Source organism: Pagrus pagrus (assembly GCF_965226575.1).
Source record: "Pagrus pagrus genome assembly, chromosome: 11".
In the NCBI taxonomy this organism is placed as follows: Eukaryota; Metazoa; Chordata; class Actinopteri; order Spariformes; family Sparidae; genus Pagrus; species Pagrus pagrus.
Genome location: NC_140195.1, coordinates 6,865,345 through 6,881,103, shown reverse-complemented (window position 1 = coordinate 6,881,103; position 15,759 = coordinate 6,865,345). Strand labels below are relative to the sequence as shown.

At 41.5% G+C, this 15,759-nt stretch overlaps 1 protein-coding gene across 3 annotated transcripts in view; it reads right to left on the bottom strand.

The window, feature by feature from the left end:
• The window catches only part of klhl12 (kelch-like family member 12), a 112,464-nt gene that overhangs the window by 55,149 nt on the left and 41,556 nt on the right, over nt 1-15,759 (bottom strand). For 2 of the 3 annotated variants that reach the window (XM_084367224.1, XM_084367227.1), the window contains exons 3-4: nt 10,880-10,935; nt 3,455-3,570 (exon numbers count right to left, since the gene is read on the bottom strand). In XM_084367224.1, the coding sequence (XP_084223350.1) occupies nt 3,455-3,570; nt 10,880-10,899 (136 nt within the window). In that variant the 5' untranslated portion in view covers nt 10,900-10,935. Of the gene's footprint in view, nt 1-3,454; nt 3,571-10,879; nt 10,936-15,759 lie in introns of those variants that run through there. The other variant, XM_084367230.1, reaches the window with a different exon arrangement.

Here is a 15,759-nt window from a genome sequence, read left to right as displayed (position 1 = left end):
CGCTGGCTCTGAACACGAGTTTTAATAACTCACTGAATCTGATCCATGTGATCGACATCAACAGACCGCAAATGAGTGTCCAATGTTCTCCTCCACATTTTTAACATCATTTTAACAGTTATGAGTAAGACGATGTCACCAGACAGATATTTGGTACGAATAAACTAAGTCACTAATAGATTAGCTGATCACATGTGAATGATGAAAAGTCTACTATTTATTGTTGGAAGTATTTTCCAAGATATTTCATAAAGTGTAATATTTAAAACCCTACAACTTCTTATTTTGAAACAATGGATATGGTTAAGAATAACGCTTCAGACTTCAAAGATGGACAGCATTTCTGTTAATTGCATTTGAAAAACGTCTTTCAATTATTTGTGAGTATTTTGTAATTGGTATTTGACACTACTGAAGAGATTTTAATTTAAATTGGTACCAGATACTTTAGAGCATAATCATTTTGTTTTTTTAAAATGCTCATTATTTTCTCAATGATTCATTACCACATAAAAAAATAACAAGACCAGGCCAAAACCTAGTACATAAACTGCTTCCTCCAGCCTCCAAGATGATGATGAGAAAAAGAAAAGCAGTGACCACAAACCACAGCAAAGCTGAGTTACAGACCAGAGGAGCCCTGCTTTCTCTGGAGCTGTACCCACTGATTAAGCTCCTTTTTAATCGATTTGACACAAGCCTCACATCTTCAGCTCCAGTTGAGGGACTGTCCTCATTTTCAGGAATAATATTTCGTCTGCACAGGAGGCAGTTAACACAAAAAATATTTGAAAAGTTAGTTGTTCTTTAAGGAAACTAAATACGCTACAACTGCAATGTTTTTTTAGTAGGACAGAAAGCAAGTTTCTATACTGTACAAGAAACACTATTTTCAGTTTTTTTGTCGTTGTTGTTTTCCTTCCTTCCCGTAGGCGTTCAAACTGTGTGTGATAAAAATCTGAATGTTCTGAACATTTTGTGAAATTCAGATGGCTCAGTGTTACAAATGTAATTTCCTGTATTTTATCTCACATCTTCTGGCACCAGCATCTTGCATTTTAGTTTTGATACAGTTATTTGAAGGGCATTTTGTTTTTTTAATATGATACATTTTGATGTATCTTTGTTCATTTTTGTTCAAGGTATGACACACAACAGAGGTGGAACCATTCGGTGAGACGGCTTCTTCTTCTTCAGACTTTCTTCAGACTGATCCGGCTTTATCATGGCTCTGCTGGTCCACGTGCTGGCCTGTGCCTTCGGCCTGGGCTCTTGGGTGGCGGTGAACGGTCTGTGGGTGGAACTGCCGCTCATCGTCAACACTCTCCCGGAGGGCTGGGAGCTCCCCTCTTACCTGACAGTCATTATCCAGTTGGCCAACCTCGGACCTCTGCTCGTCACCCTCATGCACAAACTGTGCCCGGGTCGTCTTAAAGAGCATGTTGTCATTTACTCCATCCTCTCCATCGGCATCCTCTCCTGCATCCTGCTCGCCTTCTTCTGGGACAAGACTACGATAGTGGTCGGGGCCTCACACAGCACTGCCTTCTTCATCATCACCTTCTTCCTTTCTCTGGTGGACTGCACCTCCTCAGTTACCTTCCTGCCTTTCATGATGCAGCTTCCAGCAAAATACATCACCACATACTTTATTGGAGAAGGGCTAAGTGGTTTTATTCCAGGTGTAGTCGCTCTGGCACAAGGTGTAGGCATGGCCAAATGTGTCAACTCGTCTGAGACTGCAGGAAACCAGACAGACGGGGACATGTGGTCGTTACACACAGAGTACCTTCCTCCCAACTTCTCAACTGAGGTGTTTTTCTTCTTCCTGGCAGCCATGATGTGCATCAGCCTGGCTGCTTTTGTTGCACTGAACAGGCTTCCTCGGACATACGAGCTGTCCACTGAAAACCTTGTGCCGGACACTGCAGCATCTGTCAGCTCCGGCCTGGACAACCCTGGAGCAGAGACTGATGGAGAGGGTGCGAAGAGCCAGGGTGAGGGGCCAGACAAAAGCAGACAGGCCAACACGAAACACACCGCGTACCAGCTGACCTTCATCTACTTTATGGTGGTGTGGGTTAATTCTGCAACCAACGGCCTGCTGCCCTCTGTGCAGACGTACTCCTGCATGCCCTATGGGAACCTGGCCTATCACCTCTCTGCTGCTCTGTCATCCGTGGCCAACCCAGTGGCTTGTACCATTGCAATGTTCTTCCAAAACAGGTAAAAATTACAGGTGTATAGATTTAGATTTTTCATTAAAGGATTGGTTGTCTTAAAACAATAGTCAGGTGCCCATATGATCTTTTCTCCTGTCCATACTTTTCAAATGTGATGGCAGAGAAAAGTGGAATTGAAAAGGAAAAGAAAACATAATTCAAAATCCCATTACATATTGTTTCTATGCTAATAATCAAAAGATGGGGACAATCTGACGTCTACTTAATATTTTTGTTTTTTAAGTGCCATTTAAAGTCCCCCTCCAGTCAGAAATATGTTTTTCTTCTTGTTCCTACAGTTGAATGTTTGTGCTTCAGTGTGTAGACTGACGTAGTGCAGAATTTGACACTAGAAGGTTGTTTTCACGTTCATTGCTGAAAGTCCAAATATTCTCTCTGCTCACTGAAGATCCAAATTTATCATCTACGAGCATGATTTGTCATATCACAACTTGTAGGTGCCATTTTAAAGATTTCGATTTGGTAATTCATTTTTTTCTGCAAAAACAGGTCAGACACGCGGAAGATAATTCTTATGTACGCCTGCATACCTGACCCAGAAGCCCTAGATCTTAGTGGATAAGATGAGTGAGTCAATGAGCAGATTGAGGCGGGTTCAGACTTTTAAAACAGCAAAATTACTTAACAAAATAGCGTTGTTGAATTTTATGGTTATGAAACCAAGTGACAGTAGGCTTAAGTACACAGTAATTTTTTTTAAAATGTGCTACAGTGGATGGATGCTGATTTTTCTTTGAAACTGGAAAGTCAACCACAAGAACCCATTTCATCTTTTGGAGGAACAGAAGTGATGTGAACAGAAGTGACTTTGGCTCCAACAGTTTGTGTTACTGTCCCTCCACTGCAGCTCAGGAAGGAAGCACAATTCAGTGAAGGCTCATTAACTTCTGATAAACTGGAGTGTATTTTTGCACAGAACAAGGGGTTGTGGATTTGGTCCCCAAAGCTCATTAAATGATCAGTATGACTCCAGCAAGCACAACCTGTTTCAGTGTTGATATGGGGACCTGACTGGAGGAATTGTGAATGTATCCTTTATCTTGTCTTCTTATTTTTTTTATTTGAAGCGATCACATCACTCAGATAAATTGCTTTGGCAAACAGTTAATTTGAGATAATAAAAGTCAATCAAACTCTCCCTTTCAAAGAAAAGTTATCTATCATCTCACACTGACTTCTTAGAAATAAAGAACCTGCGGCTGATAACGAACCTCTTGTGTGTTCAGGTCTCTGGTCTTTCTCGGTGTGCTGATGGCGTTCGGGACAGGATTCGGCAGCTATAACTTGGCTATGGCAGCCATGAGTCCGTGTCCTCTGCTTCAGGGGTCTGTGGTGGGAGAGATGCTCATTGTAAGTGAAACACAAACATGTTATGTAAGAGAAACGTTAAAATACGGAAAACATTGCTCTGTGGCTTTATCAGGGAAAAACATGCCAAAGTTCAACTCCTCTTTATTAGTGTTGAGTAACTCTGCTTCTTCTCATAACTGATGATGACGTGACATGTGGACTGTTGTGTGTAGCTCAGGTATCAGCATTTCAAAATGACGATTTGTGATATTTATTTTGTCCGACTCAAATGATGTTAAGCATTTCCCTGATTATTATTCAGCTGAAATGTTGAGTCCTTTTGGTTTTTTTTGCCCTCACCAGGTGCTCTCATGGCTCTTCTTCACCGGGACGATGACGTATGTCAAAGTAATGGTGGGTGTAATCCTGAGAGACCGGAGCCACATCGCCCTGGTCTGGTGCGGAGCTGCAGCACAGATGGGCTCACTGGTCGGCTCAGTCACCATGTTCCCGCTGGTTAACGTCTACGGACTGTTCAAGTCAGGAGACTTCTGCAACACTAAATGTCCCTTATGACGTTGATCTGAGATCTACAGTACTAAGGAGGCTAGAGACATTGTGATTTTAAAGGAATAGTTCAACATTTTGGGTAATATGCTTGTACAGTTCTTGCAGAAAACAAGATGAAAAGATCAATACTGCTCTCTTATCTGTGTGTTAAGTATGACACCAGAGATGGGAGTCAATTAGCGTAGCTTAGCATAAAAGCTGTAAGCATGGAGATACTGCTAGCCTAGCTCTGTCCAAAGCAAGTGTACCAACTGTGATGTCACCCATTGGTTTGTGGACTAATGTTGGAAGCCTCATGTTTGGCATTATGGCATCGCCATCCAGATCCAAACTTGGATAAGAGGGTGAAACTGGGGAGGATATCCCGGTTTGATCTAACCAGCACAGTTGCCTGAATAAAATGTTTAAAGTTGATGTTTCAGCAAACAACTGGAGACTGCATTTCAAGTGTGAAATCACTGTAAGTTTTTAAGGAGACTTCAGGAGATCTCCTGCTGTGTTGACCAAAGCAGGTATTTTAAGCCTAAACATCAGCTTTTCCTAAACCTCACCAAGTGTTTTTTGTGTCTAACCCTAACCAGACCATAAGTAAAGCATTTTCACAAAATAAAATTGAAAAAGAAACGTAAAGTTGTGACATAAAGAGATGTTTCAACATATCCGTGGTTTGCAGAAATGTATATTGCCAACATTTATTCTGGCGACTGGCTTGATCTGACTGAGATCCTGAGGAGCTGGTAAGCAAATGTTTAACTTTGGACAGATCGTTTCCTTTACTTCCAGTCTTGATGCTAAGTTAAGCTAACTGACTGCAGGCTCCTGCTTCATATTTAGCCCACACACGAGAGTGGTATCGATCATCTCTGGGCAAGACAGTGAAAAAGCATATTTTCCAGAATTTAGACAACTTTGAGGTTCTTCTATTTTTTCTGTTATTTTCTTTCCTTGCAGTTTTATGATTTTGAAGCCATGTTTGCACTTAACTTTATCATTTTTTCTGTCAAAGGCATTGAAAAAAACTAAGATGGAAAAATCTTTTAACTTATATAAAATATAAATATACTTGTATAAATATGAATTATAAGATGTTCATCACTGGGAAGCAGCTATTTTTCTTGATTCAAAAAAGTGCATCGCATTAAACTGTCAGCCCGTTTTTGCCCACTAGATGGCACAAGCACACTTCTATACAGTATTTTAAAACCTGCCACTCCACGTTCTGCAGGCACTGACCACCAATCCTCACACATGAAACACATTTATACTGTGCACATTAAATAAATAATTAATAAACTGATTTATTTAAAAAAAATTGTGGGCTGAAGATTTAATGCTGACCTTTAGACACGTATTATATGGTATGTTTCTGCTCAGATATAACATGCATATATAAAATGTACAGGTAATAAAAAGAGGTTGTTGATGCATTTTATTGCTGTGAATATGATACACGTAGATACTACCAGCTCCTGTTCAGCAACAATCAGTGGGATGTAATGTAGATGTCCAGGTAAGGTGAAATATAGTTTATACAGAGAGTGGACAGCACAGATCCTGCAGTAAATATTAATCTGTGAAGTTTAAAAGGATCAATTCATGTTGAGCTGTTGTTATGTTGGACTGTAGATATTGTACCATTAGTGTTATGTATACCGAGCAGTGGAGAGTAACTAAGTAGATTATTGAAAAACTGTAAGTAGAATTCTGACAAACTTGTACTTGGGTATTTTCCACTTCAACCCCACTGTTCAAAGGGAAATATTTAAGCTTTTATACCACTATATATATAAAAAAACAAAACTTATCAGATTAAGATTTTACATCTACATAAACATACGATGATCTTAAAATACAACACAAGATTAAAACAGTGAATCCCAACCATATGGCTGGTTTGGGCCTTTTTGCCATGTTTCAGATGATGAGTTGTTATCAGTTCCACCAAAGAGACATTTATCCTCTAGACTTCTCACATGCTTTCATCTAAATACATTTTTAAGGCTGCAAGAGTTAAAAATGTTCAAGCCACAACATCGTAGTGTACACGTATGCTAGGACATACAACTTCACATTTTTATGTTAATATGTTTTTTGTGTTTTTGTGGCATTCAAGATGAATATTAGGATTGCATCACTTGATAAACAATAACAGTAGCTGAGTTTACATGGACTTCATGTAACCACCTGAACTGAATTGATTGACCTGACCTGAATGCATTTTCAATCAGATCTAGAGGGGTGGTGCAATCCTTTGATCATCCTTTAAATAAGGGAATATTCGCACCTAATGAGGTGCTTTGTTTACATGGACAACATTTCTTCATTCTGATTGAAGAATTCTGGTCAACTGTTTACATGGGACGAGATCAATAGGATCCAGTGGTTCCATGCAACAGCAAATTTAATTAACGTGCACACAAGTGAATGAAGTTGGAAAGTAATCACGTTAAATCGTTCAGAATTTTGATTTTGATTTGTCTATGAAAAGGTTTAAACTAATCTCTGCAACCACTTAAAATTTTATTTTGGTTTGGGCCCGTTCATTCTGATCGAGGTGTTTATTATTTTTATTCTGTTTGGGCTTTTAAACCACTTATAATCTAAATATTAGGCTCCATGTTAACGCAGCTAATGTTACCGTGTAATCTGATCGTTTCTCTTGTGGCGTTAACATTAGGTGGCGTTGCTGTCAGGAGGGACAGAAACATGGTGGTAGCAAAGCAGAACTGGTCTGCGGCCAGTAAAACCTTTTTTAGTTGGAGATCTTAAAAGACTTAAGGATTTTTGACAGTCAGAGGCTCGAAAAGACGACCTGTTCAAATGTCAGTGTTTTCTCCCAATATTGTTTAGTCCTACCTGTAATCGAGCATACAAATCAAGTGATTTAAGTAAAGGATCTGAGTACTTCTTCCACCACCACTGAGAATTCACATTATTTTGTCACCACCGCTGATAAGAGCAGCAGATAGTTTAATTCTTAGCTAAAGTGACCATGATAAGCTTTACAAATGTATTATTTATTACAGGCCATGCTGCTGTTATTGTCCACTTATTGTAATTTATTGTTCACGTGATGAAGACTGCAGACTGGATTAGTCATGGAAATGGTCAAACAAACGGAAAGAGATAAACAGCCATGGGAAACCAGACAGACTTGATCCTATAATATGTCTGGTCCGAGCCCCTTCATCCCTATCAAAGATGCTGCTGCACATCCTCTGAGGAGGACGGAGGGACGCTGGTCATCCATGGGAACCGCAGAGTGGTTTCCCATCAGCAGCTGTTCCTCCTCTCTGCCCCCTTGCCCTTCAGAAGGAGAGCGAGAGGTTCCCCGGCCTGGAGGAGGAGGAGGAGGAGGGCTCTAATTACTGATGCTCAGCAGGGGCCGATGGCTGTTGCTCCTGCCGCTGGTCACTTGGGAGCTTCCCTGACCCCGACACTGAGTAAAAACAAAAAGATAAGGAAGGGAAAATGGGGCCACAATTAGCCCTATGTAGCCTCCAGGGCCCAGGATCAGTGGAGGAGAAGCACAGATGGGACTTTCTCACTTGGATTTGTTGAATCTACATTGCAGTATTGTGTAAGCTGCACAGGAATCACTGCAGTCAGTTGTTGATGCAGGATGGACGTAATCACTTCAAACAGTACAGTCACAAATCAGATTTATTGTTTTTGTCTTGAAATACAAAAACAAAAATCAAGACTGGTTAAAAACCTGGAGCGTTCACCTGACGACTGCATATAAATGCTGCTCTCCAGTTGTTAATGTGACCTTGAGTATTTATGTGTAATCAAAAGGATTTTCTCTAAGCTTCATTAGCTAAATTCCTTGATTGGCTCAGGGCTTTTGTGTCGGGACAAAACAAAGCAGCAAAGAAAAGTGTATCATTTCCCTGCGAGTGTCAGATGGTCCCATCGCTCCTCCAGCTGGTCAGGAGGGGCTGTGGCCACCTGGATTCTGTGTCCCAGTCCTGTGAGATCCTGCAGTCTCCTCTGCCATGTGAAGACTCCACTTACTACGCCACTGAGAGGTCCATCTGCTCAGGACGACACCTCCCAAAGAGCCCCCCCACTCCCTCTACCACTGCTCCCCCACAGCTCCCCTCCCTGCAGCCAACCACTGTGCCTCTCAGCTAAATGAGCAGCGTGTCAAATGGAAGGAGGATTTACCCTTCCTTTAACTGGATAAGAGAATGAATTCACAGCGCCATGATGCAATGAATGAATGAACCCACCTGCACTCCTGCTGAATCGACAGATATGTCACGTGCGTCTGACTTTGCCCGATCTTCTTGTTCAGCGGCGGGTTCACTGAGTAGCATGTTAACGTTTGACACGATGTAAGAGCACGGTCACACAAAAGGAAAGGTTTTTTTTTTCATAGACAAAAATAACGGAACGCGTTGATATTTGCTTGAACCGTCAGGCCGACAGATTTTGGCAGCTGATGTTCAGGTGAACAGCTTGTGGGTAAACCAATTGCTGATGCATGCAGACAGGCACAGCTCAGACAGCATCTCTCCCATCAATTTCCACACACAGCCCATTTAATAAATGCTGTCATTTTATTTGAAATTGGATGTGACAGCCCTATGTCATTTCACTATAGTGTCTCGGAGCAGACAGTGATGCACATGGGCCCACTCCTCGTTTTCTATCAGCAGGTATTGATGTTGCTTTAATGAAGTGCCTAGCACTCCACCCTAGGAAGAGACAAGTCTGTCAGCATATGTAAATGCTTCCTGCCTGTCATTGTTGTGGGGGGTTCAGCATGGGTCAGCATAGATTCCCCCTCTGGGAACCCTTTGTTCTGGGGCCCGACTGTGCCACATGAGGGGACCAATTACAGAGCCGCACAGCAGGACGGGGGTGCTAACTTGTTACCCCGCTGTAGTGAGCTAATTATTACCTCCACTCTGTGGGAAGTATAGAGCCTCTGCAGCATGGATGTGTAACAATAGCGAGCTTGTCTGTATGCATGTAGCTTCTACATAAATTGTATTATATTTCCAGTATATGACGAGACGTTTCGCTTCAGTGAATTGGTTTATATCGAAGGCGCCATCATCACAGTTTGGGAAAAGGTCATCCTAATTTTCCAGCCATAAATAGCTACTGAACTACTTAAATCCCAGCGGAGCTCCTTTGCATTGTCAATGCAAAGGCAATTTACAGGCTACAGACTGCCAACCACATAACCTTGATGTGGTGTCAAGAAATGATTTATGAAAATGCATCCTGCTCTCCCTGTCCCGAGTGAGACCTGGTTGGACCCGGAGTGTTGACACAAAGCCCATACAGCCGAGCAAACAGACACTCGCTGAATTATCATTCATATCATAACATCTCAGTGGGCCTTTGTTCCCACTTCCTGATGAGATACTGGCAGTCTGTTTCTCATCAAGGAGTGCAAGACATTTGCCAGGTTTTCAACGAGCAGCAAAATGTTTCAGCTCCTTTATGCAGTCAGTGGAGATGTTACGTCAGCTATCTGATGCAAAGTAACAGTAAGCAGGTCGACCTAAATGTGTAAACACACCTGAGCAGTAGCTGCGTTGTAGAGGGTGAAATAAAGGTCGTATTTTTGGACAAAATACCAAACACACCTCTTGATGCATATAGACGCCCTTCCCTTCTTGCTATTAGCCCCCTCCCCTTTCATGCAGCCCATTCATCTCCTTCTCCCCACCCCCAGTGACCAGTCTGGCCCAGCTGCTAGGGGCTACCAGTCCCCCTCGTGTGTGGGGCCAGTCAAGTGGAAAATGGCTGCTACCGAGAGAGCCCACTTTAGAGAGCCATCATCCTTTGAAGGGGCATGATGGCCTCTGACAGCCACAGTGTTAACATGGAGCCCACACGAACACAGCACTGCTATTATCGTGTTTACTAAAGCAAGAGGAGAGAAGAGGGGATCAAGGGGAGACTCTGTTGGTTGATGTTTGAATCCAGGGGTGGCGGGGTGCTTGTCTGAGCCACGCCACAGTGGCATTGTGGGGAAACATGACATGGGATCACTCACAGCCAGGTGGAAGTTGTGTTTCAACATGTCAGTCGAGCTTTTAGTGAACAAGTCACTCAGTGTGTGTCGTGGTGATGTGTTTTTGTGTCTGTCTCGTGCTTTCTAACCTTGGTGCAGAGACACTATATTCATTCACCTGTCTCAGGCAGATATGACAGGTAACATCAGTCCTGCACTTACAGTCTTTACAGTTGCTTTGGCACAAAGTTCAAATGAAAGTTCTTGGAGTTTGATGATAATCAAAGTTGTCATCAAATGGTACAAAATACTTTTTGTGCAAATAGATTTGTTGTGTGTATTTTAGAGTAAAATATCTGATGAGATGGTGTGTTTGGATACTGGATACCCAGTGAGTGTGCTGGGGGGGATTTACGTCTTGTTTTTAATTTCTAAATTGTTCCTTATTTAAATGAATTTTTCTATTTCCTGCTGCTTCATATTGGTGGTACATAGGAATGTGCTTAATATGAAAATAAACCTGTAAACAAACAGGAATTTAATCTGTCAGCTGCAGAAGATTTTTACTTACTTACTGAGTTATTGGTCTTTTTCCAGCAGCGGCAGTGAGGTGTGTACGTTTCGTAGATGACATTTAGCACATCCACTGACACGAGAGGATAAAATGCTCTCAGGCAGGATGTGACTTATGACACCACGGCATCTTGTTTTGACACTGACCTCTATTTTATGCAAAATTTTGACATGATTTGTTTTTTGATTTGTTTTTTTATAAGGTATTATAATTTATCCAACTCACCTCAGCTTCATCATCGTCATCAGCCTTTCTTTTCCTTACCGACCAGTTCACCAAATCTGAAGAAAATTAAAAAATATATAATTTGACAAAGAAGCTACATGTAGGCTGAAGACATTTACAGTGATCACATTTTGAAAATATGTGTGCAGTGAAGTGTTGAATCACTCTATCTTAGTCTCAACAAGAAATGACTTGAAGAGAAAACACAGTTCCATAAATACTTAACTACTGTGTTTATTTAAACCTGCAATTTATTACTTTTTTGAAGAGAAGAAACAGAAACATGTCATGAATATAAAGTTAATATAAAATCACTTTATGAATGGATATGGTGCACTTTTTAGCAAACAGTTGCGTATTTACATCCAGCCATTACAGAGCAACATATCATTCATTTGAGGTCATGTTTCTGGCCACCTGATGAATGTGATATTCACTCCAACCTGCTGTTTGATGCTGAGCAGGTAGCGTACAGTAAGTTTTTAGAGCTTTGTTGCATACTTTGCCTAAAAGAAAAAAAAACACCATGAGAGCAGTAAGAGTGAACGAGAACAGCGTCGTTGCACCCTGCACAGCTAAACAATGAGATGAAACCCGCTATAAAGCTCCTTAAAGCCGTGGGGGAGCTGCAGGTTTAGGTGATAATTTTCTGTTCTTCTGTTTCTTCAAGGAACCTTTCTCACATTGTCATTTAAATACACTGTTGGTATAAAGGTAGTGATTAAAGACGCTTTATGTAATTATAACAGAGCATGTTATTTTGGTGGTTGTAAATGTATTTATTTTTGGCCTGAGTGAAATAGCTGCAAGAATAGCTGCTGCAATGCGGCAGCTAATGGGGAGCCTCATAAACTAAACTAAATGTTTTGAGTGACTGTCAGCCTCCTGCACGACAAATAAACAATATAAACTGATGTGGTGTTTGCATTTATTGTTTTGGTGCAGAAAATGTTCCTGAGCAATTGGGAAAAACACCTCATTAGCTCATTAGCTGGTGCAGTGCGCGCTTATCCACCTTTGACCTCATGTGATGTGTGCAGCCCAATTTATGGATGCAGTTTGGATCAGCGGCAGATAAAAGCTGACATCGTTTCATCCGGCCCTGCTCTGGCTGGCTCGACTCCAGCGGCGGCTGACTGCTGATCTATGGCTGTAACTCGACCGAACTGCTCTCGCAGCTCCGGCACATGTTGCTGGAGGACACACGTGGAGCTCAGAGTGAGCAACAGTGATTTTAACTGCAACAAATGGTCGAGGTTTGTCATTATCCAGATTTTTGGTGAAGGGATCATTACCTGCCACAGATGCCACTGTTGTTTTGTGTCTCCATTTGTCCTGAGGCTAGTATAACCACGATACTTGAAAAGAGCAGGAGGTGCCTTTGTTTAGACGCACACCTGATCTTAGCAATCAATTGGCAGCTCTACCCTAACACAAGTCTCTCAGGCTCTGCCTCAAGGCCGTCCATCTGTTGCTGCCTGGATGTGTGGCTATGGGTGAATGTGCTTGCGTACAGGTCGGCATCTATCTGTGTGCACGTGCGTGTCAAGAGTGGGAGGCTGCAGAAAATATGTAATTTGTGGTTTTGTGCCTGTTGACACCTCTGCTCCCAGAGGTGTAGCTCTCTCACTCTCTGAAGCCAGGAAACTGATATTTAAAGCAGAAAGAGGTGACAAACTAATGTGGCAAGATGCTCGGTGTGTAATTAGTGCAAAACAGATGTAGTATTAGAGAGCTGGAGGAGGAGGGGAAGGTCTATACATCTATACAATGTAAAGAAATGAGCATATTATGCCTTTTATCTCCCCTGTAACCAGAGGTAAAGATTTACATGCAGTGAAGAAATCTGAGGTGAAAAGGACACAAAGATGCAGTCTTTATACAACAGATGATTATTTCCTGCTGACTCTGCACTAAACTGCTGTTCATTTTCTCTTCTCTGAGAACATTAGAAAGGCTTTTCATGGAGCTGTTGAATGCCTTCAGCGTTAAATACTCCTGCGTATGTGTGTTTGTGAGTGGAAATGCCCGGACATTTAAACCAAAGTGTCTTATTTCATTGAAATTCGATGAGAAAAGCAGTGCAGAAGAACAGTGTAAATGATCAGAACAGAAAGACTTCACGTCCTTGTGTAAAGGAGATTTTAAACTGATTTCTGTCTCATCCATGAAGCACTCGGACGGTCCATCGCTCAGCATGAAACATGATGACAATGAGAGGAGGCGAGGACGGTGAAAGGGCATCCGTAGCTTATAATCACTTACACTTCTGAGAATAATGTAACCCACTCACTACAAAATGTCATGAATGTTAACAATAAATGTAAACTTCAAATTTGTTATGTTGCAACTGGAGGTTCTACTTTCCAATCCACACTTTTCACAGTGGTTTAATTCATCCTATAAATCAGGCATCAAGACAATATTTGCTGTTCTTTCTGGTATTTAAACAAAGTTAACATAAGTAATATATCATATATAATATAAAGTATTATCAACCCAGTTAAAATAAACTACCAAAACTGCAGGAGTACAAGTAAGGTAACAAAAGGGGCTTTGGGAAAATCCTTTGACTCTGAGGTGAAGGGATTATTGAAGAACCTATAAAATATGTGGGTTATGTTCCCAGAAAGACAACAGTGGGACTCACAAATGTATAATTTGTTCCTACTGTGTAATTAAATAGTAAAAAGGGGAGAACAGTCAATGCCTTTTATCACAGCTGACTGTCATTGTGGGAACATAACCCATTTGTTTTATATGCTCTTTAATAACCCATCTGAGTGTCTACATTTATTACATGACTCTGTAAAACACGGGCTGTATTATAAAATGTTAACACAAATTGTACCAATTCAGTGCTGTTATATTATCTTTAAATATTTGGTGGATGGTGTTGCCGTTCCAAGTCGCAGGGAGGGTCTTCCTTTTTTATAAAGTGAAAGATAATGTTAAATCCTCATGCCAATCCTTTTCATACCATCCCAAAAGGCATAAAATTACTGAAAAAAAGCACACGTTAGAACAAATAACTAACAAGCCAAAGACATACAGGCAAAAAGTGCAAAAAGGTCACGGCACAATGTACATATCGTCATGAAGTAAAGATCTTGATCAGACAAACTACATGAATGAAATCAAATAACTCCTGCAGGACAATTTTATTCAACTAACCTACGACACGGTGTGGATTGTAATCATTTTGGACAACAGAGTGTAATGGTCCTTAAGTTGTCTGACCCTTTGGATCTGCTTTATCTCTGTTGACTATACAGTTAAAATGATATTCCCCCTTTTGGTTAAAGAGGAGTGGCCTGTCTTTGAGCTGTTCTGTGTCATCTCTACTTTTCGCTGAACTCAAACCTGGTAGCGGAGCTTTTGTTGCTGCTAGCTGTGCTATCGAACGACCAATAACCGATAACAGACCGCTGAACAGTGGCTATGTCTGGGGGCACTCGATTGATAATCCTTGCTTATCCCAGACACTGGCTACTTAGAGTAGAGATAGCGAGCTTATTGCGTTTGGGGAGATTCTTATATAGCAGCAGCGCTAATTATTTAGCTGATGAATGCACGTAGGGAAAACACTGCATAATGTATCCGGTCTTCGCATGACCTTGTAAATATCGAACCTCTCTGATGCTTGCGCTATATGTAACTCAATTCACGGCTGTTCTGTGTTGAGTCTGGTCGTTATTGATTACAGGATGTATAAGAAACTGATAAATAATTAATTGATAATGGAAAAGAAGCATGTGTTGCACTGTTCTGAACTGTTACCTCCAGTCTCCATTGTGATCAAAGAAACATTTAATTTGTGGCATGCTTGTGTGTGACATTTAGATCTTTTTATTTTTTAATTGGTGTCAAAGGACTTGCCGGTTGTTTGTGACCTGTTGGGGTTTTTAAGCTTTAATGATTTATTTCATTATCTCATACAGATTATTGATCTCTCTCATGCCTGCGCTGCCGCTCTGGAAGTGGAGTAGTTTGTAATGAAAAACAGCGATGTGTCATGTTCAAACCGGTGCCCTCTCTCCCTGTGTGCTCTCACTTTAACATGATTTAGTTTATTATGGGGGATTTGGTGCTGGAGAGAATGTCATATGCTAAGTTAACCTCTGCATGGCTCACTGGCTTGGTGCCAGTTATGAAAGGACACGAACATGAAGACACTCTCTTTGATGACGACAACTGGCAAAGTCCCCAACCTTTAAAACAACTCGAGCCGCTGCTGGATGTATCTGATGGTGTGAGTGCACTCAATAAATCTGCAAGGGTCTGATTCAGACTCCCACACACATCGCTGTTCAGTGTCCTTGAAAGCAGCTAGCGAATGCCATATCAGTTCAGGATACACAAGATCTGTCCGCTGTGCCACAAGTCAATGAGTCACTGAGAGCCCGTTTAATTGTGTTGATAGCAGGCGATGTCCATTTCATAAAAATATCGAGTAAAATACTCACAGATCATTTCAAACCGGCCCTCTGAGCTTGTCTTTTCATTGGACGGCCTACTGCGAGGACAGCCAACAATCCCATTGAGAAATTAGCAGGGTCCCCTGTGCTTTCCTCTCCTTTAATGAATAATTCAGCTGTCAGGGTGAAAGCAGGGCGAGGAGACCTTGTCGGTGACGACTGACTCAGCACTCTGTGGCCTGAGGGTGACACTCTAAACCTGAGCGCTGCATCCTGTTCCCTCCATAACAGGTAGCGGTGCTACAGTATGTATCATGTGTTGTCAGCCACATGATTGTCAAAGTGCAGCGTAAATAGAGATCCATATGGATCCACTCATCATCAGGCTCCCTTAAAAGTTCTGCTGATTAAGATTTTTGGTTGCTGAAGGACTTTCGTAACGGTAGCGGTCGACTCACCACT